This window comes from Medicago sativa, chromosome 5, assembly GCF_051527215.1.
Source record: "Medicago sativa cultivar Bolivia chromosome 5, Bolivia_mono, whole genome shotgun sequence".
NCBI lineage: Eukaryota > Viridiplantae > Streptophyta > Magnoliopsida > Fabales > Fabaceae > Medicago > Medicago sativa.
The window spans coordinates 27,197,704-27,221,061 of NC_140753.1; the positions used below are offsets into that span (position 1 = coordinate 27,197,704).

At 33.7% G+C, this 23,358-nt stretch overlaps 1 protein-coding gene and 1 pseudogene across 2 annotated transcripts; both read left to right on the forward strand.

Annotated features, from left to right (window-relative positions):
* The first annotated feature begins 5,119 nt into the window (after nucleotides 1–5,119).
* Nucleotides 5,120–6,142, forward strand: LOC146921442 (LOB domain-containing protein 20-like; annotated as a pseudogene). Its single transcript, XR_015010773.1, has 2 exons — nucleotides 5,120–5,632; nucleotides 5,746–6,142. The product of XR_015010773.1 is annotated as an LOB domain-containing protein 20-like (transcript).
* A 6,991-nt stretch (nucleotides 6,143–13,133) lies between these two features.
* Nucleotides 13,134–13,851, forward strand: LOC146921443 (uncharacterized). Its single transcript, XM_085711314.1, has 2 exons — nucleotides 13,134–13,335; nucleotides 13,457–13,851. The coding sequence occupies exons 1-2, from the start codon at nucleotides 13,134–13,136 to the stop codon at nucleotides 13,849–13,851; spliced, it is 597 nt and encodes a 198-aa protein (XP_085567440.1).
* Nucleotides 13,852–23,358: the final 9,507 nt, after the last annotated feature.

Sequence of the window (23,358 nt, forward strand, 5' to 3'; positions counted from 1 at the left end):
TATATCATAACAAATCATGATTTTGTTATAATATATCAACTCCTAATTAACAAAGTAGATGTAGATATTGTAAGTACATCATGATAAATCATGAGTTTGTTACACTAACAACTTTTAATTTTCTTTACATTATAATATATCTACTTTAAAGGATCATCCTTGATATTCTCACTTTATCACCATAGAGGATCAATCATTGCCCCATTTTTTTTATAGTATGTTTCTTATCACATTTTTTATTTTATCAGTATTCTTTTCCACACTCATATTCATACCAACAAAGTTAAGAAATGTGGACACTTTGAAGGATCTGGAAATACAAAAGGTTATTTTTATTCAATATTTTCCAATTTTATTCTCTAAATTTTGTTGTAATCAAGACTATTTCAATATAAATTTGTTGCTAATTTATGACTTCGCTTTCGTAAATATGATCATGATGTAGTTGCAATCAAGCATAACAGAAGACGATGAAGCTAGGAGGAGCATTATAGATCCATCAATTCGTAACACGTGCTTGGATCAATCATTGAAGAAAATGATGGAAATTTGTGTGAGATGTTTAGTTAAAGAGGTAGAAGAAAGGCCTTCTATTGAAGATGTTTTGTGGAATTTGCAGTTTGCTTATCAAGTCCAAGATGCATGGAATTGGAGAGGAGACTCTCTTAGTAGTGACAACTCTCCCATCTCGTCTTTACCAGCTCGGCGAACGAACTTTCATTAAATATCAATCTCGCTGTTGGCTTTGCGATTGTACTGCTTCAAGTCCAATGCTGATTCGGTTGCACTGTTTCAAGTCCAATGCTGATGTTTAGATTGACGGTGATTTTGGTGAAATCATGGTCGCACCATGATTTTATTAAACTGCAAGTATAGTTTTACCAACATCATAACGAAAACCATGATTATACCAAAATCACTCATCAGTTCAAACATACACTAAACTTAAGTATGAAAGCATTAGAAAGAGTGATGCTAGTTTCCCAAACATGCACATAGATATTTTCAATTTAATTGTGTTGATATAGGCTTTACTATATGCCTAAGAGATTAATGTTAAGAGAATGTGAGTTTTGTAGATCACAATATCAAAATAGTATGTAAGCCCATGTTGCAACATTTTTTTCCCAAGAACAATTGAGCTTCTAATGAAAAAAAAATGTTGTCAATAAATGCACCATGCTTTGTTAAGGTAGTGAAACCATGTGCTTTTCTAAAATCATGTTGCCTATTTTTAGGGGGCTTGAGCATCCATGTCTCAAGGGTTTGTGAAAAATTAAAGACATCTTGTGTTTTTCTTTGTTGAAAAAAATAAAAATAATTGAGGCTTATGATAGTAGACCTTCATAAAGAAATGCACTATGATTGGCATCTAATAATTGAAGCCTATAATAGTCTTAATCAAGATTGGTCATGATTGTGAGGAAGAGTTTTTCCACCCACACGGTTGTACACGACTTGAGGAATTAGTTTATGCAGTTACGCATATGATATCTGGTTCACACAAAAAAAGGATTGTCCATGATTGAGTATATAGACTTAAATATATTTTTATCCCTATAAAACTTAAATATATTTATTACATCACCCACAAATCAAAACTAAATTAAACCTAAAAGACCTAAAAAAATTAAAAATAAGCTAGTTGGGCTTGACATGGATTAGAATCCGAAAATTGCTGTATACACTTCTAACAAGGTTGAAACACACCAGAAAAAGACGTAAATGACCATCAGTAGTTAACTGCCGCCGGTTAAAATTCAGCGGAAGATAACTTCCGATGAGGTTATATTGGTAAATTACTAGTGTTTCCTAGCATTGAGTGAAGTGTGAACATCATTATTCTTAGAATCCAATTTTTTTTGTTGATGGACTATACATATTCTCCCTGGCTCTGCATCCATATATATCTGCTATGGGAAATTTTTTTCTCACCCCCTCACTTCTCAAAGACCCATGGTTTGTCTGAATTTTAGAATCTGGACGTGTAAAAAGGGGTTGTTTTTAGAAACTTTTTTTACACGCTTGTATTCTAAAATTTGAACAAATGAGAGATCTCTGAGAAGTGTGGGCATGTGGGGAGTGGGAAGAGAAATTCACATTTTCCATAGTCTAAACTTTTATGTACCCAATATTTTATTTTATTTTATCAAAAGTAGTTGGTAAAAACAATCTCTTTGCAGTTTTTTTTTTAAAAAAGAAAAGAAATAACATTATAATGATTTTTTAAAAGTTTTTTTTAAAAGATAATAGAATAATGAATATAGGCAAGAGCCATTAAATATGACATGAGTTTTTAATTGTTTTTTTTTTTTTTGAAAGATAAAAGATTAATGAATATGGGCAAACGCCCTTAAATATGACTAAAGTGATTATACATCACAAGCAAGATATATAAATGAGTGCATCATAAGGCAATCAGCTGGCAATATTCATTCTGGTATAGTGAAACTGTATATAGTTTTGTTTCAGGGAATCTTCTCATGGTTTTTTGTAAAAGTGATAAGCGTTTTTTTTCCCTTCTTAAAAGCTAAGCTTTTGAGAATCACTTCATGCTTTTTATAACAGCTATGTATGCACTATACATGAGTACTCTTAACCCCTTCACTTTTTCTACATGATCCAAAGAATGTATCGTAAAGTTGTATTGGAGTTTCACATTGCGTATGTAAATGAACAGTTGGATGAGTATATTTACTTAGATGCCCTCATTTTATGACTAACTTTTAGAAGTGAGATTCAATTCTATTTGATATACCATACAAATCCGATTGAAGATTAACATAGAATTTAGACTCACAACCAACACTAGACGTGAATGAGTGTATTAAAGTTATATTGAAGTTCACGTTATCAAGGTTCATAGAGCTTTGGATGCATATGTAATTAGACATCCTCGTTTTATGTCCTAACTTCTAAGAGCGAGATTCAAATCTGTTTAATATACTATCAAAATCCGATTAAAGTTGACATTATAGAAGTTAGACTCGCACCCCACACTAGGCGTGATAGAATGTATTAAAGTTATATTGAAATTTGCGTTATCAAGTTTCATAAAGCTTTGGATGTATATGTATATAGACATCCTAGTTTTATGAACTAACTTCTAAGAGTGAGATTTAAGTCTATTTAATATACTATCAAAATCCAATTAAAGATGACAGTAATGAAGTTAGACTTACAACCCACACCGAGCTTGAATGAATGTACTCAAGTTATATTGAACTCCAATTTATCAAGTTTTATATAGCTTTGGATGTATATGCAACTAGACATCTTCGTTTTATGAACTAACTTCTAAAAGTGAGATTACAGTCTATTTAATATACTATCAAAATCCAATTAAAGATGACAATATAAAAGTTAGACTCACAACCCACTCTAGGCGTCAATGAATGTTTTTTGAAGGCAGGCGTGAATGAGTTAAAGTTATATTAAAGTTCACGTTATCAAGTTTCATAGAGCTTTGGATGTATATGTAATTAGACATCCTCATTTTATGATCTAACTTCTAGAGTGAAATTCAATCTTCACTCCACAATTTACACGCAAAAGCTTATTGTGAATTTGGCTAGCACATTTAAATAGTTTATAATGGATTTTACAAATAGAAATGCACTATTAATCATTAAAAGGACCAAAGGTTAATAAGAACTTAAAATTGAGATTAGAATAAAAAATAATTACCCAATAATTTTTTTTAAATCATACATACATACTCATTTCTACTTGTTTATAACAAAATACGGTTGTTTTGTAAATAACTTATCCTACTGCCTTATAACAAATTTTATGTAGCTTTTGAAAATAAAGAAAAAAACAAGAAAATTTTGTGTTGATATTGAGTTGAACCGGAAAAATTGAAACTTCTAAGTAGAGAAAAAGGGTTTATGTATTAAAAGTTTTAAGCTAACGATTAGAGATAATAAAACTTGACAAAAAAAAAAAAGAGATATTAAAAAAATAACGAACAATTAGAGATGTTAAAAAATAATAATAAAACAACGAGTTTGAGTTTGAGTGACCATCAAACCAAACATTTTGGTCGGTGAGTTTTTTTTTTTTTTTTAAAGAAATTTGGTCGGTGAGTTATTCAAACTAATAGTCTACATATAAAAGATTAAATCCACTTCAAATAATATTTATTTTTTTCATAAGAAAAATGCTAAGAATTGTCCTAAGTTAAAGAACCAGATATTGAAAATTTATATTGAAAATTGTGTTTTTTTTACTCTTTAAAAGTTTGAAAATTGTCATTTCAACACAAATTTCAAGATCAATTTTTATCTTTGATTTTTTTAATTTGTGCTCTTGGGGCATTCGTTAGCAAGACCTTTATAGTAACATTGACAAAGTTTTAAAATTTAAGCAATCGTGAATTGACAAAATTGAACCATTCATGAAACTGACAAGACCCCTACAAGACCTTCAAGTCAAAATTCAATTAGTTTAGATTTCTCGAATCAAGACAAATCCGCAGTTGAATGAACCATTCAAATGGCTGAAAAATGTAGACAATGTCCATTCAATAGTTTCAACGTTTCATGAACCCGACAATATCCCGACCAAACCTTGGAGTCACAATTCAACTATTTTATATTTCTCCTTTCAATCCGTAATCGAACGAACCATTCAAATAGGTAAAATGTAGAAAATGTCTCACAGTTCGATAGTTTTAATGGTCTAGTTCGATTCGATTTTTAAAACATCAATATTAATAGACTAATATATACATAAATTTATCATAAATTAGAGTCTACTGGTATAGTTAAAGTATATTGTATTTCTTGGATGAATGTGTAAAACTATTTGATTCCCAACCCACACACGTCTTTGGTTTTTCCATTCTACACGCCAATTCTTGTGCTATCCATAGAGAAATCCTTTCCAAGTATTGTTTCACACAAACCATCATTTTCTCATCATGTTAATATTATATTCACACAATCTAACAAACACGTCAAAAATTACTACTTTTATCACATCATATATACCCCCTTACCACGTGCTATTCACACACTCCTTCAACAACCTTAAACTCTTCCTTTTTCATCATTCACGTTGCCAACCACATTCACATGATCAAAATTCACTCCTCATACAAAACTTCACATATACACATCAAAGTCACGACCTTTCCCCCTCACTTTCTGTTATAATAATTACTCGACAATGTTTTAAATTGTGATCTGCAAGTAACCACGACTATATATAGACGCATAATTGATAGATGTTTTAGTATAGTAACTGTGTCTGTGATGGCTGAGTCACAAGGTGATGATGGTAGTAGTTCGGGAAACAGGCGCAATAAAAGCGCAAATGCTGCAAAGCGTGCAATGGCAAGAGCAACACAAGATGAACCGGTTATATCACCGTGTGGTGCTTGAAAGTTCTTGAGGAGGAAGTGTAGTAGTGGATGCATCTTTGCACCCTACTTTGGTACTGACCAAGGTGCAGCTAAGTTGCGGCTGTGGACAAGGTGTTTGGTGCTAGCAATGTGTCGAAGCACTTGTCCAACGTTCTCGCTAACCATCGCCATGAAGCTGCGGCGACTATTTCCTATGAGGCTCAAGCTAGGCTAGCTGATCCGGTTTATGGTTGCGTGTCCACCCTTCTTGCTTTGCAGCAACAGGTGGAGTAGAATATTTATCTATCTCTATAGTTTTGCAGCTTCTATTCGCCTTTAATAAATCATTTGCAGAATATTTTCGGTAAGATGAATAACTTACCTTATGGCTGATTCAGGTGGCAGCTATGCAAGCAGAGGTCTCAATGATGCAAACTCAATTGATGAATAAGAGGCTTGCATATGCAAATGCAAGTACTCTTCAAACCCCATATCAGCCGCCGTTTCAATTTGTGCAGCCAGCATATTCCAACAACTCATCTGCTTCCACCACCAACCTTATGAACATGGAACAACTTCAACCCTGGTTTTGGCCTCACAATGGAGACAACACCTTCATCACAGAGCTTGTAGAATTTTCAAAACTCAAGGATGTCTGCTTAAGAACACCTTCATCGTCAATGAATTTCCATTTTTTCTTCTTCTTTTATTACATCCTTTATCCCCTATAACATTATTCACAAGGATAATGCTTATATATCGCATCGCTTTCCTTTGTTAAGCCTCTTGATGGAATGTAAAATTTCTGGATTATATGGAATGTAACATATATGGACTATTATAATTTCTATGTCCTAAATCCTAGCATTAAGCTGTTAAATGAACTTTAATAATTTTTATGAGTAAACAACTAAACATAAAGATGGTCAATAAATTTCATTAGTAATGAAGAATGCCTCAATTGCAATTAGCATCAAAAGATAATCATATTTCATGAAACCAAGGTTCAACATAAAGATAGTAATTAAATAACACTCTTCCAACTGTTATGGCGATATTAAAGAGATTTTTAATCTATGAAGCACAGAAAAAGACACTACATTGACACTAACACTAACACAAACACCGGTGATAATTGAAGAAACTAGAAGTGATTGAATGTGGCCACAAGTGTCTGTGTCAAGTGTGTCGGTGTCAAGTCAGTGTCGAAACAAGTGTCGGTGCTACATAGTTGATGTTGCAATGCATGCTATTAACTATTGTCAAATAAATGAAAACGAAAATAAAAATTGCTACATGTTTCAACTTTCAAGTGTCTTCTGAGGACAACGTTCATCACAATATATCTGTCTCCTCGGTTCTTCTTTGGTTGTCAATAGTTCATCTTTTTTCGCACAGAAAACCACAAATCAATTTTATAAGCATTCATATAGAGATTAAAAGGAGGAATACAACCATGCATAAAAATAAAGTAGTTTCACTTTCAATTACTTTAACATTAGCAAACATTAGAAGGTAGTTTCAGACAAATCTTTAGTTGACATTCATATATTTAATAACATCGACATCTTAGGGTTACCATCAAAATAAAGTTCCTTTCAATTACTTATTTTAGACAAAATATCAAAGCTTAACTACTAAATTAAATCCAAATTGGTTCGCATTACTCTCCTTCATACGATGCGTTTTTAAATTGTTCCATTCTTCTGTAACACCAGTCCACAAGCAGTTTATATTTGTGAATTTTAAATATCCCTGCTCAACATATTAAATATTGATTCTTCCTTCTAATCGGGTCGCCAAACCTTAATACTTGCGTTCCTTCTATAGTAAAATCTCTTGATTGTTTATAGTACCTAAATAGAGATTTATTACATAGAAATATCAGACCAAAGACCACACTTTTAACCTATAGCCTATCAACTTAACAAGCTAGGGATTAGTGTAGAATACAACTCAGTTTTCAATGAGAACTCTAAGATTATCATTCAAGGTATGGTTGTAAAACATGGCAAGTCAAAATGTACAATGATTTTATTCTACTTGAAAATACAGTGCATACATCAGATACTAAAAAACACAATGCTAGGAGGTTTTGCGCTATACCAGCTTCCATGGTGCCTGTATTGATGACTATAAAGACTCAAAGTTACATTATTCTTTATTTTTATTATGAACAAACACAACCAAGTCCTCTTCAATGTAATATCTTTATAAAAAGAAAAAAAATTATATTGAGTTTGATGAAAGAGATTTAGCTTCCTTAATTGATTCTGGTTAGAGTGAATTGAAATTAAAGAGATTTCTGTTTTGATATTTTTACGTGAAAGTGAATTGAACAATAAATTTCAGACTAAAACTTGATTTGGGAGGCAAAAACTCAAAATTTCAACTTAAACTTAGAATCTTTTCCGGAAAGAAAATCAGTTCTGCTTGAAAACACCAAAAAACATCGGAATTAACTTTCGAATTCTAGAATCAATTCTAGCTTCTATTATGAAGACAAAAGCTCCATATTTCAGCTTCAACTTTATGATTCTGTAATCAATCATAGTTTCTGCTCTAGAGACAAGAACTCCAAATTCCAAATTCAAGTTATAACTAATTCTAGAGGAAAAATCAATTCTACTCCATAACGGAATCAACTTTGTTGTTTGGAACCACATCAAAAAGGCAACTTCGCACAATTACGTCAAAGATTGAATTTGTTGCTTAAAATTCATGACGACAGCAAATTGGGACACGAGAAACGCCAAGCCAACGTATATCCAATCAAACGCTATGAGTGTAGGGTTATACCTAGCTTCGGTCAATGAAGCAAAAAAACAGTCTCTTGTGTAAAAAACAGGTAAGGCTGCCTGCTTTTACATCATGGTGGAACCCCTTTCCAAACCCTGCGTATGCGGGAGCTCTAATGAATCGGGCTGCCCTTTTTTTTCTTTTTATTGCATAGCCATCCACACATGTCATGGTTTTTCCAATCTACGTCGTAAGAGATGCAAAGACTGCGCAGTTTTTTTACTCTCCACAAAGACAACCTTTCCAAGTAAGTTTCACACAAACCATCATTTTCCCATCCTGTCGATATTTTATTCACGCAATCTAACAAACACGCCAATAACTAATACTTTAATCACGTCATATACACCCCTTTACCACGTGCTATTCACACACTCCCTCACCAACCTTGAACTCTTTCTTTCTCACATATACAAATACAACAAAAATCTCAACACAACATTCGCGTTGCCAACCACATTCACACGACCAACGTTCACTCCCCTCACAAATCATCACATATAAATATCCACCCAACAATGTTATAAATTGCAATCTGCAACCATGGGAAGTCACAAAAGGTTCAATGTCTAACACGCATAACCCCCTCTACCTTTTGTTGTTTATTTTATGTTAAGTAGTTTAGTGGCTAAAAGTCTATTTTTAATATGAATAACCTAGAATTCGAATCGCAGTCACTGCATATACTATAGTTAATTGATTATTAGAGTTATAATTAGTTGTATAAAATATTTAGTATTATTTATTGATAATGAAGGCGATTGAAAAAAATAGAAAAATAAAACTAAAACAAATGTTATGACTATTTAAAAAACAAAAAAAAAATTAAAAACTAGTTGAGATGTCACTAAGTTTTATATTGATGTCTTTACACTTTTGATATTTTAAAAAAGAGAAGCAAAAAAAAAAAAAAGAATAAAGAGAGGGTTAACTCACTAATCACGTTAGTTAGGCCCACGAGTAATATTTGGCATCATATGCTACATCAGAAAATAGAAAAAAGTGTTAACCCCTCTATTTAACACGTTTTCTTTTTCCTATTTGCATGAAGAAATATAGGTGACTATTCTTCATTAGTGAGTAAAGTGAAGAAAAGCAAGAGAAGCCCAATTTATAAACTAATCTGACACTGCACTTTTTCCTAGTTCTAGTTTTTTTCTTGGTAGGAATTTTTTCCATCTACCTTAAACAAATTGATTTTTTTGAAGAAACCTTAAACAAATTGATGTGTTCTTATTTTTTCCGTTTTGTGGATATGATTTAAAATTTGGCTGGTTTCTAAGTGAGCAACATTTCGTTTTATATAATTGTTCGATTTTATAGTTTCTCTGAGAATCTCGAATCGATTATATAGTTGTATAATTTGGCTGGTTGAATAATTTTTTGACATTTGAAAACTAAAATTTAAGATAAAAAAATTAAACAAAACGACATCCAAAAACTAACAAATAAAATTATCACAATTTCTGTGAGAGTCTAAATTGAGTTGTATGATCACATTAGGCCAAGAGCAATCACACGAGTGAGATTAACATCAAACCTTCATCCAAAGTCTCAAGGCATTACGACATGGATCATATTATTTATATGTTGTTCACATCTACTCTTGCATACAATGTAAAATTTTAACTTACACTTAACACATTAACATCTCTCCATTAAGTGTCAGACTCTCTGTGTTTTTGATCCACCACCTAGAACACTCCTGTTCCCCTACAACGTTGAACCAGGATATCATACAACAGTTGGACTTTATGGAGGAGCGAACAATAATGTGGATCAACACATCGGAGAAAGGGCAACCACACAGTGGAAATGAGACTACAGTTTCATCCAAAACTTTATGGCTTAAGTATGAGTTTTTTTCACTCTTTTGATGTTCAACCTGAACTCTTTCATCTAATGTTGAACTTTAACTGACTTTTTCTACATCGCAATATTATCTCCCTTAAGTTTGACGGAATTCTAGCCCGTGCTTGGCACGGGTGTCCAAGCTAGTTTAAATTTAAATGAATGTCATAAACTTGGTATAAAAAATCTCTTAGTCAAAGATATTAAAATATTCTTAAATTGCTTACCTTAATAATCTACAATGCAAGCTTTACTATTTCTCCAATTTTCTGTAAAGTTTATGCTCATATTCTGCATTGCAAAGCCTTACCATTTCTTGCAAACTCTCATATTTTGAGACAGTTTGAAACTGTGGTAGCCCCATAAAACCGACTGAACATTGGTTGAAACATAAAGTTGAGCAGGAATGCAGGATTAGTCAGTTTTTTTCTTAGTCTGACAGACAAATAAATTACAACGTATGTCTTAGCATCAGCCGTTAGTAAGGGAAGAGGATAAAAATGTCTATCCATAATTTAGATATTAATCCATCAAGACATTTCATGACCAAAACAAGAAGCATGAGATATCACTACAACAAAATTGAGATCTAGTAACATTTGAAAAATGTAATTAAATCAAGAAAAATGTTACTAAATCCATAATTGAGATATGAATCCATCAACACATTTTAAGACTAAGACAAGAAGAATGGGATAGCTAGGTTGAAATAAATGTTCTCTTACCAAATATTGGATGCATATCAGAAACCTGAATTTTAGTTGAATTTATATTAAGCATTGACGCAAGGACGCCAAACACGACACTAACGCGTCGACACTAGTTATAATTTGAAAACTGACATAATTGAATATAATAAGATTGCTTACCTCAATATTCTACATTGCAAGCCTGTACTATTTCTCGAAATTTCTGCAAATTTTATGCTCATATAGTCAACATGGCGTGTTAAGTATTATAGAATAGTTGACCAAACAAATAGAATATTTTTATAATAATATGTTTCTTGTAATTATGTTGTATCATATTAGATAGTTGACCAAAAGGCAAGCATTCAACTATCTTACATGGTATCAACCCTAGCCAATCCTTTTCTCTAAAACAAATCCTCTTACCTGTGTCTTCGTTGTTCTTTCCCTGCGACTGCCAAACCCACCATTGTTGGCCTCTCATCCTCTCTCTCTCTCTCTCTCTCTCTCTCTCTCTCTATCTCTCTCTCTCTCTCTCTCTCTCTCTCTCTCTCTCTCTCTCTCTCTATATCTCGCTCAGCCCTCCGCCGGTCCTGCATCCTATGTATGTGTCTCTCTTTCCCACACGCGATGTCTGAGTTCGATCACACTGATAACAACACCACCAGCAGACCCACCTCTCTTGCCAACCACGCCACCAACAAGAGGCCAACCTATTCGTCATCATCGGCAGCCTCAAGGATGGAATTTCATCCCCCTGTCGCTGTTTCAAACATCAAGAACCACATTCCTATTGTTCTTGAGATGGAGAAAGATTGGTATAGCACTTGGGCCGAGATTTTTCGCATTCATGCATGCTCTCATGGAGTCATTCATCATATTGTCCCTTTACAAACAAGAAACCACCGACATATACTTCTAGTGTCGAGTATGAACAAAGGACCACTTTTGACTCCACTGTCCTTTAGTGGATATACTCCACAATTTCCACTGACTTGCTGACCATCATCTTGGAACCAAACTCCACTGTTATAGAAGCTTGGAATTGAATCAGAATGTGAAGGTGAGAAAAACACAAGAAGGGGGGTTGAATTGTGTTTTGAAAAATTCTTCGTTTCTCCTAAAACTGAACACACTGATCAAAAGCTAAGTGAAACAGCTTCTGAAGTGATAATCAGAATCTGAACGCAACGGAATAAAACAGAGAGAGAGAAGAAGAAAGACACAAAGCAATTATACTGGTTCCTTCCACAAACCGGAAGTAGTCCAGTCCCCCTTGCATTTCCAAGGAGATTTCACTAAGAGTAATATCTGATTACAATTGCTCAAGCACACCTGCAAGAGACTTCCTTTGCTCAAGCACACTTTGCAAGAGTCTTCCTATGCTCAAGAACACAATCAAGAGACTTCCCTGCTCAAGCACAACTGCAAGAGACTTCTAACTAAACAAAATTTCACAGAAAATTGTTTAAGGTTGAACACTTGATATACAATCAGAGGTGCTCACAATACAAATCAGATACAGACTCAATAACTTAAGAATTTCTAAGATGAAGCTTTGAGACACAGAAATTCTAAGTGAATGCAGAACAATTTCAGCAGAGGTTTGGCACTTGTAAAAATGTTGTGAGTCTTTCGTTCAGCATTACCAAATCTCTAAGTCTTCACTCCTTTATATAGAGGTGTGAAGAGACGTTGTGAAATTGTCAGCACATCAAAGAGTCGTTGTTGAAGCTTGATCTTTCACCAATGATCTTTTTCCTGATTTGGTTGTTGTCCTATGAAGAACCAATTTGAAATCCATTCCCATTGTGAAGGAACATCTTTACAGGCATAGCTGTTATTCTGGAGCTGTTTTCTTGTCCTGTAGCGTACAATACAAGAAATATTGCATTTTGCCAGGAGCAGAAGCCCTGGTAAAATGCAAAAAGCCTTGGCAATTGGACGTTTGCCAGGGGTTTTGCCAGGAGCAGAATCACCAGCAAATCTGCTCATCGCAAATTGTCCTGCCAGGGGTTCAGCTCCTGGCAAAATGCGCTCCTGGCATAGGCCCTGGCCCAACCCCTGGCAAATTGTGTCTGCATGATTGCAGACTTTTATGACGCATTCTGGCCAATGCAGGCTTTTGCAGACTGTGTCAGCATCACATCAGTCATTTTCAAAACATGCCAGGGACATTGCGAGGGGTTAACCCCTGGCAAATTGTGTACGATTTTTTTTTAAAACGTTATTAAAATATTTAAAATAAACGTTTTTAAATTGTTTTTTTAATTTCTTTTTTTAAAAATTGTTTTAATAATAAAAATTATTTTAAATAATTTTAAATAAAATTATTTAAAATAATTATAAAAGGGTGTGAAACAGCAAAAAGGGTGTGGTTCAGTTCCCAACTTCAGATTAATTTTAATAATTGTCCAAATTTCAAATTTCAGGATTGGCTCACAACTATGTTACAAGACGCAGACAAGGATAGCATAAAGTTAATTATAGTTATCATTGATTCTATTTGGATTGCTAGAAACCTTAAGGTTTTTGAAGGAAAAGATACACCCACACACGAAATTGTGGATATTGCTCTAAACAGCTCAAAGGCTTTCCGTGAAGCTAAACCCTACAAACATAACATGCCTGCAAATTCTATGCACAAATGTGCAAACAATACAAGCAGCAGCGCTAAAACAGACAAACAGCTCAAGGTAAATCAAAAAAGAAAGAATAGTAAATGGGTTAGGCTTCTACAAAGTTAACTGTGATGCAAATCTGGAAGTAGCGGGCAAGTGGGGCATCAGCGTTATAGCCAGAGATGAGCTTGGAACCACTATTGCAACTTCTACGCCTCTCTATTGCGGGAACAATGATCCTTTGGAAGCTGAAGCAAACGCCCTTCTCTATGATGTAACCTTTGCAAGTGAGCTTTGTCTTAGGCGTGTGGAGTTTGAATCTGATTGTGAGATTTTGGTTAAGGCTATATGGCATTTTCTTAGATCTAGACATAAATGGGGTAGGTGCATCGAACAATTAGAAAAGATGCTGGGAAATTTTGATAGAGTGCTTTTTGTTCACACTAGGAGGGAGGGTAATAAAGCAGCTCACCTTTTAGCTCAACTTGCTCTTAGATTGCAGGATAAGCTTTGGATTGAGGAAGTACCAAGTGAAAGTGAGTAAAAATGAAAAATGAATTAGAAGGGGGAATGGGAGTCTAACGAGACAAAGGGATAGGGGAAGAGAAGTTGTGTGGTCCATGTGATCACTAGAAGAAAAAATGAGAAAAATAATAATTTGCAGCTATACAGCTACTCACGTAGCCTTTGGAGGCTTTGCTGACAAATTTGCAGGCTTTGCAATTTGCCAGGGGTTTTTGGTGGCACAACCCCTGGCAAAGTGTTGTACCGTCCTGCTTTTTCTGACCACACAAGAATCTTTTCTACTACATACATTTTGCCACAACTTTTGTGAGGGGTTGCCCATGGTAACTTTGCCAGGAGTTTTCCCTGGCATAGCTCCTAGCAAATTTACCAGGAGTTCTTGCTCCTGGCATTGTTCCCTGGCAATATGCAAGATTTCTTGTAGTGGTACACACAAAACAGAGTAGTGGGGAAGGTGGTTGTACAGTTCGTACAAAGTACAATGTCAACGCTTTTTGAAGATAAGGTTCCAATGCCTTCAAATCTTCACAAAAATGACCGTTGCAACCATCCACTAGTCTTCTGCAGTGTTTTCGAATCCAATAGACAGCTTTTGAAGTGTTGATCTTTGAATCTTCAGCTTGTGGTGATAATCAGCTTCTGATGAGCTTCAGCTTCTGATGAAGTCGCTTTTGAACTATCTGCTTCTGATGACTATCTGCCTCTGAAGGTTATCCGCTTCTGTTGACCTTCAACTTCTGATGACCTTCAGCTTCTGATGACTTTCAGCTTCTGATGATCTTCAGCTTCTGATGACGTCATCATTCTTCAGGAGCACTTATGACTTCATATGCACTTCTTTTCAGATGCTTTCAAGCTTCCTTTTCTTTAGTCCATAGCTCTCTTTTTGTTCTTCAGAACCTTTATATGATGTACATTTTTAACTATGGTCATGTACACTTGAACAAATATTAGCTAGTTCAATTTACAATTTTTAATACCTTGTTATCATCAAAACTCTTTAAGGTTCATTGTTAAACACATTTTGTTCCAACAATCTCCCCCTTTTTTATGATGACAAACAATAGTATTTAAAATTGATCAATTGTTGTTAATCTAATTAACAAGTTGACTTTGGGGTTCTGAGGTTTGTAAGCTCAGAATCTGAGGTTTGTAAGCTCAAACTCCCCGTGAGTCTGATAGTCTTTAAGGTGAGGTTTGTAAGCTCCCCCTAAGTTCTATCCAGGTTAATTAAATTCATTTAGCGCGCAATAATAATATCATAGCTTTAAATGAAATGAGTTATAGATGAGAAGAATGGTTCAATTAATTTTTATTTGAAATTTGATACTTCCCCTTTTTGATACACCCCTTTTTAGGAAAAACAAAAGGATAGAAGTTTTTCAAAATATTCAAATATTATTAATGGGGCTCAGAGCCTTTAAATACTATCACATATACTCCCCCTTTTGTCATTAGCAAAAAGCAAATAAGCAATAAAGACAAAAAGATTTGAGAAAAACTCAAACAAGAAGAGAGTATAGCAAAAAATCAGAACCTATAATCTTATCAAAAATATATAATCAGAGCATAAATAACTAAGTAAATCAAAGCAATGAATATGTATATGAACAAAAATATCCAGGCATTCATGAATCAGAACCAACTAAGCATTCAGAAGTAGTAAGAAGTGTAAAACAAGAAATGTTCAGAAGCAAGAACTAAAGTAGCTAAAACAAACAACAAACAAAAGATAAACACTAGGATGTGCAACTAAGGGTTGGTTTGTTGTTGTTTCATCATCTTCTCCAATTGTTCTGCTTGCTTCTTCACCAGTTCTTCAAGAGCTTGTTGCCTCTGAAGAAGTTCCAGTTCCCTTGCTTTAGCTTCCTGCTGTTGATGTGCCATCTTCTGCCTGAGCAGCTTGAACATCCTTGCCTCTCTTGTCAAGTAGTCAGCTTCTGAGAAGAATGGCTTATTTGCCAGAAGCAGTATGGGACCTCTAGCTCTAAGGCTTTGCTTCAGATCCTTCAGAAATCTTCTGACAGTAGCTTCCTTGATTCTGATACATTTGTTCCTTACAGCCTCTATCATCTCAGTAGCTCTCTTCTGAACTGATGTCCATTCTTCCTCATATGCATTTGTCAGATCAATTGTCCTTCTTTGATCAACCAGATGATGTATATCAGAGAGGATCTTGAGTAGCTCATCATCAATATAATCAGATTCCAGGATGTCCAGGGGTGGTTGTTCAAGGGTTTCTAGGTCTGAGGGTTGGTCAGAATCACTAAGGAAAAGGTCTTGAACATGATTGGATTTTGGAATGGTGATTTGTTCAGATTGAGTTGAGGATGATGGTTGGTCAGGAGCAATGTGTGAGGTTGAGATTGAGGCTTGGAGATTGACTTGATGATTGTCAATATCCATTGGAGTGGGTTTGGGTAAGGTTTGCTCTGGTTGTTGGTTTAGTTGGGGGTCACTTTCAGTATTGGTTGGTTGTTGTTGTGGTGAAGTTTGTGTTTGAATGTTGGGTTGGGGGTCAATGTCAGCTATGGGTGATTGTTGTTGTGGGGGTGATGAGAGTTTGTGTGTTTCTGGTGGTTGTTGATGGGGGCTTTCTGAAACAATTTTATCAGAAGCATCTGCTTCTGGGGTTGTTTCAGAGGCTTTTTCTGAGTTAGGTTTGACATTTTCTGGTGGAATCATGTTGAGGGGTTGAATATTGAGAGGTTGGGGGTGATGGCGAAGAATACTATCAATGACTTTGTCTCTTTTCTCAGCTATTTCTTCTAGCTTTTCATTGATAATATGACCCACTGGCTCATAAGTGCTTGACTGAGAGGGTTTTGTGTTGGTCTTGGTTGATGTTGGATGGCTTTTTACTAGTTTTCGAAAAAAGAGACATATCGGTATATCATCATCAGAATCTGATGATGATGAGGATGAGGAATCTGATGATATATTGACTACCACTTCTGGTTCAAGATCAGAATCCTTCTGAGCAGTCTCACTTGCCATCAGCATCAAGTGCTTAGCTTCTGAAACTACAGACTCTTGTAGCTCAGATGCAATTTCCAACACTTTTTCAGCTTCTGCCTTCTTCCCCTTTAAATCCTTTAAAGCCAAATCAGAAGCAGCTTCAACATCCTCTGCTTCTTTAACCACATAAGGAGATTCCCTAATCTTCCTTATTGCTGGCTTCCTCTTCTTCTTTGGTATAGTCGGTTGATCAGGTAGAACCAAAGATGCAGCCACTCCCTCAAATGATGGCATTCCAGAACCTCCAATCTTAAGCTTGTCAGAAGCGGGTTTGGCTTTCTTTGCAGATTTTTCAACTTCTAAGTACTCTTCTGCAGTCATCTTCCTTTTTGATTTTCTGCCTCTGGATTTTGGCAATACACCACCATACATCCCCTCAGGTACATCTTCCAACCTGATTCTCTCGTTGGTTGCCTCAAAGTGCTCCTTGATGTAGTACATCTGCACATCAAGAGGATCCTTCTTGCAGATAGGAGGAAAGTCTCTCATGAGATCAGACCTTGCGTTAGATTCACTCAAATCAGATTCAAGCTTAGTGACTTCTCTGATTAGCTTCATATGCAAGAGTGTATGAGCATTGATGAACTTCCCAGTCTTAGTGTCAAGTAGCTTATCTGTGAAGGCTTCAACTTTGCTTAATCTGTCCAAAACTCCTCCTTGATAGAATATTTCTGATAAGAGCCTTCCATAAGGAACCCAGGGTCTATTCTGTAGCTGACTCTTTTTCAGACATTCTATCAAATACTTGAACATGTATTTTGGCACATTCACCTTTTCCTGTTTGATGAAGTGCTGGAGAAAGACCTTCTGAGCCAAATTTGGTTTCTCACTTCCACCACATGGAAGCAAATTCTCATTCTGAATCTTCAGAAGCATCTTCTTTTCCATGTTTAAGTCAGCATATTTTCCTTCCTTCGTGGAATTGTATAAGACCATAGACAAAATTTGACATCTTAAATAGGTTCTGGATGAACAAAAGAGAGCTAAGGAATCAACAAAAAGGAAGCTTAAAGCATATGAAGAGAAGTGCTCCTGAAGACAAAGTGCTCCTGAAGTGATGACGTCATCAGAAGCATTTCATCAGAAGCAAGTTCATCACCAGAAGCTGAAGTTCATCAGGAGATGCAAGACTTAAAGCTTCAAGAGCTGTTCAATGGATTTTAAATCGTCTAAGCATTGCAGAGGACTGGAAGTGTAAAGCAACGGTCATTTTGAGAGGATTTGAGGGCATTGGATGGTTGTTTTTTAAAGAGCGTTGACAAAGTACAATTGTATGAAATGTACAACCACTACCTCCACTACTCTGTTTTTGTCTCTGCTACAAGACCAGAAAAACAGCTCTGCCTGCAACAATGTTCCTTCACGATGGGAATGAAATTAAAATTGATCCTTCATAGGACAACTACCATATCAGACAAAAGATCATTTGTGATTGATCAAAGCTTCAAACGACTCTTTTTGATGTGTTGACAATTTCACAATGTCTCTTTCACACCTCTGTATAAAGGAGTGAAGACTTAGAGATTGGCGTGTAGAACAAAAGAGACTCAACAACAATTTACAAGTACCAAACCTCTGCTGAAATTGTTCTGCATTCAAAAGTTCACTTAGAATTTCTTAGCAACTTTCATATCTTAGAAATTCTAGAGTCTTAAGAGTCTGTATCTGATTTGTATTGTGAACACCACTGATTGTATATCAAGTGTTCAACCTCAAACATTTTTCTTTGTAATTCTGTTTGATTAGAAGTCTCTTCTAGTTGTGCTTGAGCATTAGAAGTCTCTTGATTTTGTTCAGGAGCATAGGAAGTCTCTTGCAGTTGTGCTTGAGCAATTTGAAGTCTCTTGCTAGTTGTAGCAGTGAGCAGTTGTAATCAGATATTACATTATAGTGAACTCTCCTTGGAAGTGCAAGGGGGACAAGACTACTTCCGGATTGTGGAAGGAACCTGTATAATTGTTCTCTCTCTCTCTCTCTCTCTCTCTCTCTCTCTCTCTCTCTCTCTCTCTCTCTCTCTCTCTCTCTCTCTGTGTGTGTTTTTTTCCCCTGCAAGTTTAGTTCTGAATATCACTTCAGAAACAGTACTCTATTTGCTTCTGACCAAGTGTTTTCAGCTTAGGAGAAAACGAAGAAAAAGTAAACACAATTCAACCTCCCTTCTTGTGTTTTTCTCACCTTCATATGAGTGTCTTTTTGCTAGTTATTATATTTTTTATTATTACGTTATTTTTTTTAAGAATTATTAGATTATCTATCATTGTTAATGTTCTGTCAAAAAAAAAATTCTATCATTGTAAATGTTAATTCACTGCTACACTACTGTTTCAGACCCCTACTTCGACGATAATTTTTTGATTTGTTTTATGGCTTTGTACTCATTCTTAGTTAGTTTGTTTACGGTGACGAGATAAATAAATGAATCAAAGCCATGTTTATACTTGTTCAACGTGATGTCAGTTGATGTCATAGTCATGTCTATTTGGCTATATACTTCTTTTTGGTTCAATTTTTAATTGAATATTTTGCTGGCTTTATATTATTACTAGACTTTTGACCCTGCGTCGCACGTGTTTTCTCAACTATAATAGAGACCAATAAATAATCTTTAACTCGTAAGATCATTGATATGATAGAAAATATTTTCTTCAAAAAAAAAAAGGCAAGCGGATAGGAATGAAATTGGTGTGCAATGCATTTTTTAGATGGAATTTGTTAGGTTAAATAATTGCAAACCTAATAAAGCAAATGAGCGGGAAAAAATTAGGTTAAGTTACTGCAGATGTAACAAAATTAATAAATAAGGATGTATGTGTGTTAGTTTCATAGATATCAATTGTTTTTTGACGACTTCTTTTCTATCGTATGAGTTAAATTATAGAATCGAAACCACATAAATACTCCATAAAAACCTTAAAAACTGCGTTGAAATCTTTCGGATTTTAAAATCTGAATAAAGTGCACGAAAAATCATAAGGCAGAAAAAGTAATAACATTGTTTTTTAATTATTAGTAAGTGGATATCCTTTAGTTTTTAGTTTATTGGACCATTCTATTGACTCTTATGATAATATATTTCTTTATAAATAGGGTTTACATGTAAATGTACAAGTGAAAAACTCTCTCTCTCTTTCCTTTCTCTCTTGTGAACCGTCACAAAAACCTAATTTCTTCTCCTTCATCCACCAAAAGGGGTGATTTAGGGCCAATTTTTGACCCAAAATCACCCTCTAACTCGTTTTTCTATTTCCCTTTCATCTTATATAATAAAGCTTAACCCCTATAGCTATTTCTAACCCTAATATTTTCCCCCCATTTCTCCCTCCACTTTTCTGAGCCATTGGATCTTGCACATTTAGGCGCCATTCAATTTTAGCCATTGATCATCTTACTTAATTAATGTCAGCCAAATTTTGTTATCAAGTTTGCTATAATTTTGGCCAGCCGAATCCTTATTTTTTAACCTAACAAATTTCATTCCTATCCTCCTTTTTTTTTAATCAAATATTTTCTACACTTTTAGGTTTGCAATTGTTTAACATAACAAATTCCATCTAAAAAAAATGCATCGAACCAATTTTATTCCTATCCTCTTGCCTTTTTTTTTTTTATGAAGCAAATATTTTCTACCCTAACTTACTAAAGCTTAACCCCTCAAGCTATTGTTGCCCTAATATTTTCCCCCCATTTTTCCCTCCACTTTTCTGAGCCATTGGATCTTGCACATTTAGGCGTCATTCAATTTTAGCCATTGATCATCTTACTTAATGCCAGCCGAATTTTTTTATCAAGTTTGCAATAATTTTGGCCAGCCGAATCCTTATTAACCTAACAAATTTCATTCCTATTCTCCTTTTTTTTTGAACCAAATATTTTCTACACTTTTAGGTTTGCAATTATTTAACATAACAAATTCCATCTAAAAAAATGCATCGCACCAATTTCATGCCTTTTTTTATCCTTATTTATTAATTTTATTAGGTCTGCAGCAACTTAACCTAATAACTTCCCTCTAAAATTCTGCATTAGATTAACAGCAATTTAACCTAACAAATTCCATCTAAAAATGCAGCGCACCAATTTAAACTAACAAATTCCTTCTAAAATGTAGCAATCCCTAATATTTCTCCTCGCTGATAAGCTTTTTATTCATATCCTGTTGTGTCATCGTTTGTATATATCTATTGTTTCTGTTGACTTTTTTTTTGACAAGTTGTTGTACACTTATTAATGATATTTTTTTTGTTACAATTATTAATGATATATTTGTACTATATTTATAAACAATAGAGGATTTTAGGCTGACTTTTGTTATTCAAACTATACTTAAACAATTTTGTTTGTTACATTTGAAATTCATAAATATTTATGCTTATAATTTTAATTTATATAAACTTTTTTATATAAAATATCGTTCATAATCTATATGTGTTAGAGTAATAAAAAAACGAAAAGACGGCTATGTGAATGCCTGTCTTTCCACACGTTGACATAATGTAAATCAATATTTTTCTAAATTAAAAATAAATCAAATTATTACATGGTATATCCCGTGAAAATAAAACTATCACATACCTCCCTAAAAACAAAAGAAACAAAAAACTATCACATGCTTGAAAAATTCTATAAAAATCCTAACGAATCTTTTTCATTTTTATAAAGGAACGAATATATATATATATATATATATATATATATATATATATATATATATATATAAATGTTAGATATTCTCCAATCAACCTTAATTAACCCTAATCCCACCCTTTTTGGCGGGTCTAAATATATTTTTTTTTAAAATTGTTTTTCAAGGTCCAATCAACCTTAATTAACCCTAATCCCGCCCTTTTTGGCGGGTCTAAATATATTTTGTTTTAAAAAATTGTTTTGCAAGGAATTGAACCAACTACCCATAACAACACCTTAGAGCTTTTACCACTAGACCACTAACATTTTTATTGAAATATAGTTGCTTCTAAAATGGATATGTAATCTTAAAGGCCTTTTTTTTAAGCCACTAACACTGATTTTTATTGTGTTTATTTTCATGTTTGATTAATTTCACATAATTTAATTTATGACTTTTATTCCATGTTCATTTTTGTTGATGCAAACTAATGTTATAATTTTCTTTTTTGAGATTTTGCATGTCGATCACTCTCAAACATCACTTAGTTTCATTGTTTCTATTACTTTGAATGTAACTCTAAAATTAATAATATAGTCACTTTATGCTTATATAAGAAACTCTACAAAACCCGTACATCGTACGGGTTAGAGTCTAGTTGAAATAAGTGATTTTCACATCTATTTCATTTTATTTTGTGATTTCGTCGTCTTTGTGCGACGTTGGTTGTTCGTCGTCTTTGTGCGACGTTGTTTGTTTTTCTTGTTTCTCTCAGGTATTTGATCGCTTCAGATTGTCAGATCAGCTTCGATCCAGTGCAGATCCAATCAATGACTTTGGTGTCATCAACGTTGCAGATCCGGAAACATGGTTATTCCGGAAATTTAAATATAGTCATATGTGTAGGCATTTGTACTTTGCCGTTTTTTGTTATTCCAATTATACCCTTAAACAAAGTTTTCTATAATAATGTTATATTTGTTATATTTATTATATTCCAATTATACCCTTAAACAAAATAACATTTTTTGTTATATTTATTATATTATTGTTTTCATTGAAAAATATAAAAATGATTTGTTGAATTTGTTACATTTAAAAGTAACAAATATATATACTTATAATTTAATCTATATCAAAAAATTTATATAAAATATCGTTTGTAATTACACACAAAATTTCTATAAAATATCGTTGATAATCTACACTCGTTAGCGCAATTAAAAAGGCGGAAAGACGTAAATATGAGTGTCTGTCTTTTCGTTAGTAGTAATAGTAGTAGTAGTAATAATAATATATACTATATATAAAGAAAACTACCCCTTTCAGCAGTTATAGGTTGGATTTTTCTTTTCAAAAATACCCTTAATTTTCAAAACAAATAACATGTAATAAATAGATAAGAATAAATTTAAATATTAAAACAAATATAATAAACATGAGCAAAAAATAATGTTAAAGATTTGACTTTAAACGTGAGTGCCCGTATTTTCGTTAAGAGTAGTAGTAGTAGTAGTAGTAGTAGTAGTAGTAGTAGTATTAGTAGTAGTAGTAGTAGTAGTAGTAGTAATAATAATAATAATAATAATAATAATAATAATAATAATAATAATAATAATAATAATAATAATAATAATAATAATAAATAAATAAATAAATAAATAAATAATAAAATGTGTTAATAGTATATAAACAAGAGATTTTTATTTTGTATCAGCAAGGTGCCTATACGTTGAAACGAGTTTTTTATTTTTATACAAATCTGTGTAAATATTAAGGAAGAAAGGAAAGAGGAAAATAGAAAAGTATAGATAGACAAACGTGATCAAACTTTGCATTCTCAAGCATTATTTATTTAGAATTTTCATTCACATTATATTTCTA

What these genes read in the sequence shown, in the direction of transcription:
- LOC146921443 (XM_085711314.1), top strand. Translation starts at nt 13,134, where the DNA reads ATGTTACAAGACGCAGACAAGGATAGCATAAAGTTAATTATAGTTATC. An exon ending in TGCAAATTCTATGCACAAAT is followed by an intron (nt 13,336 to 13,456) that starts GTGCAAACAATA and finishes ATCTGGAAGTAG; the next exon opens with CGGGCAAGTGGGGCATCAGC.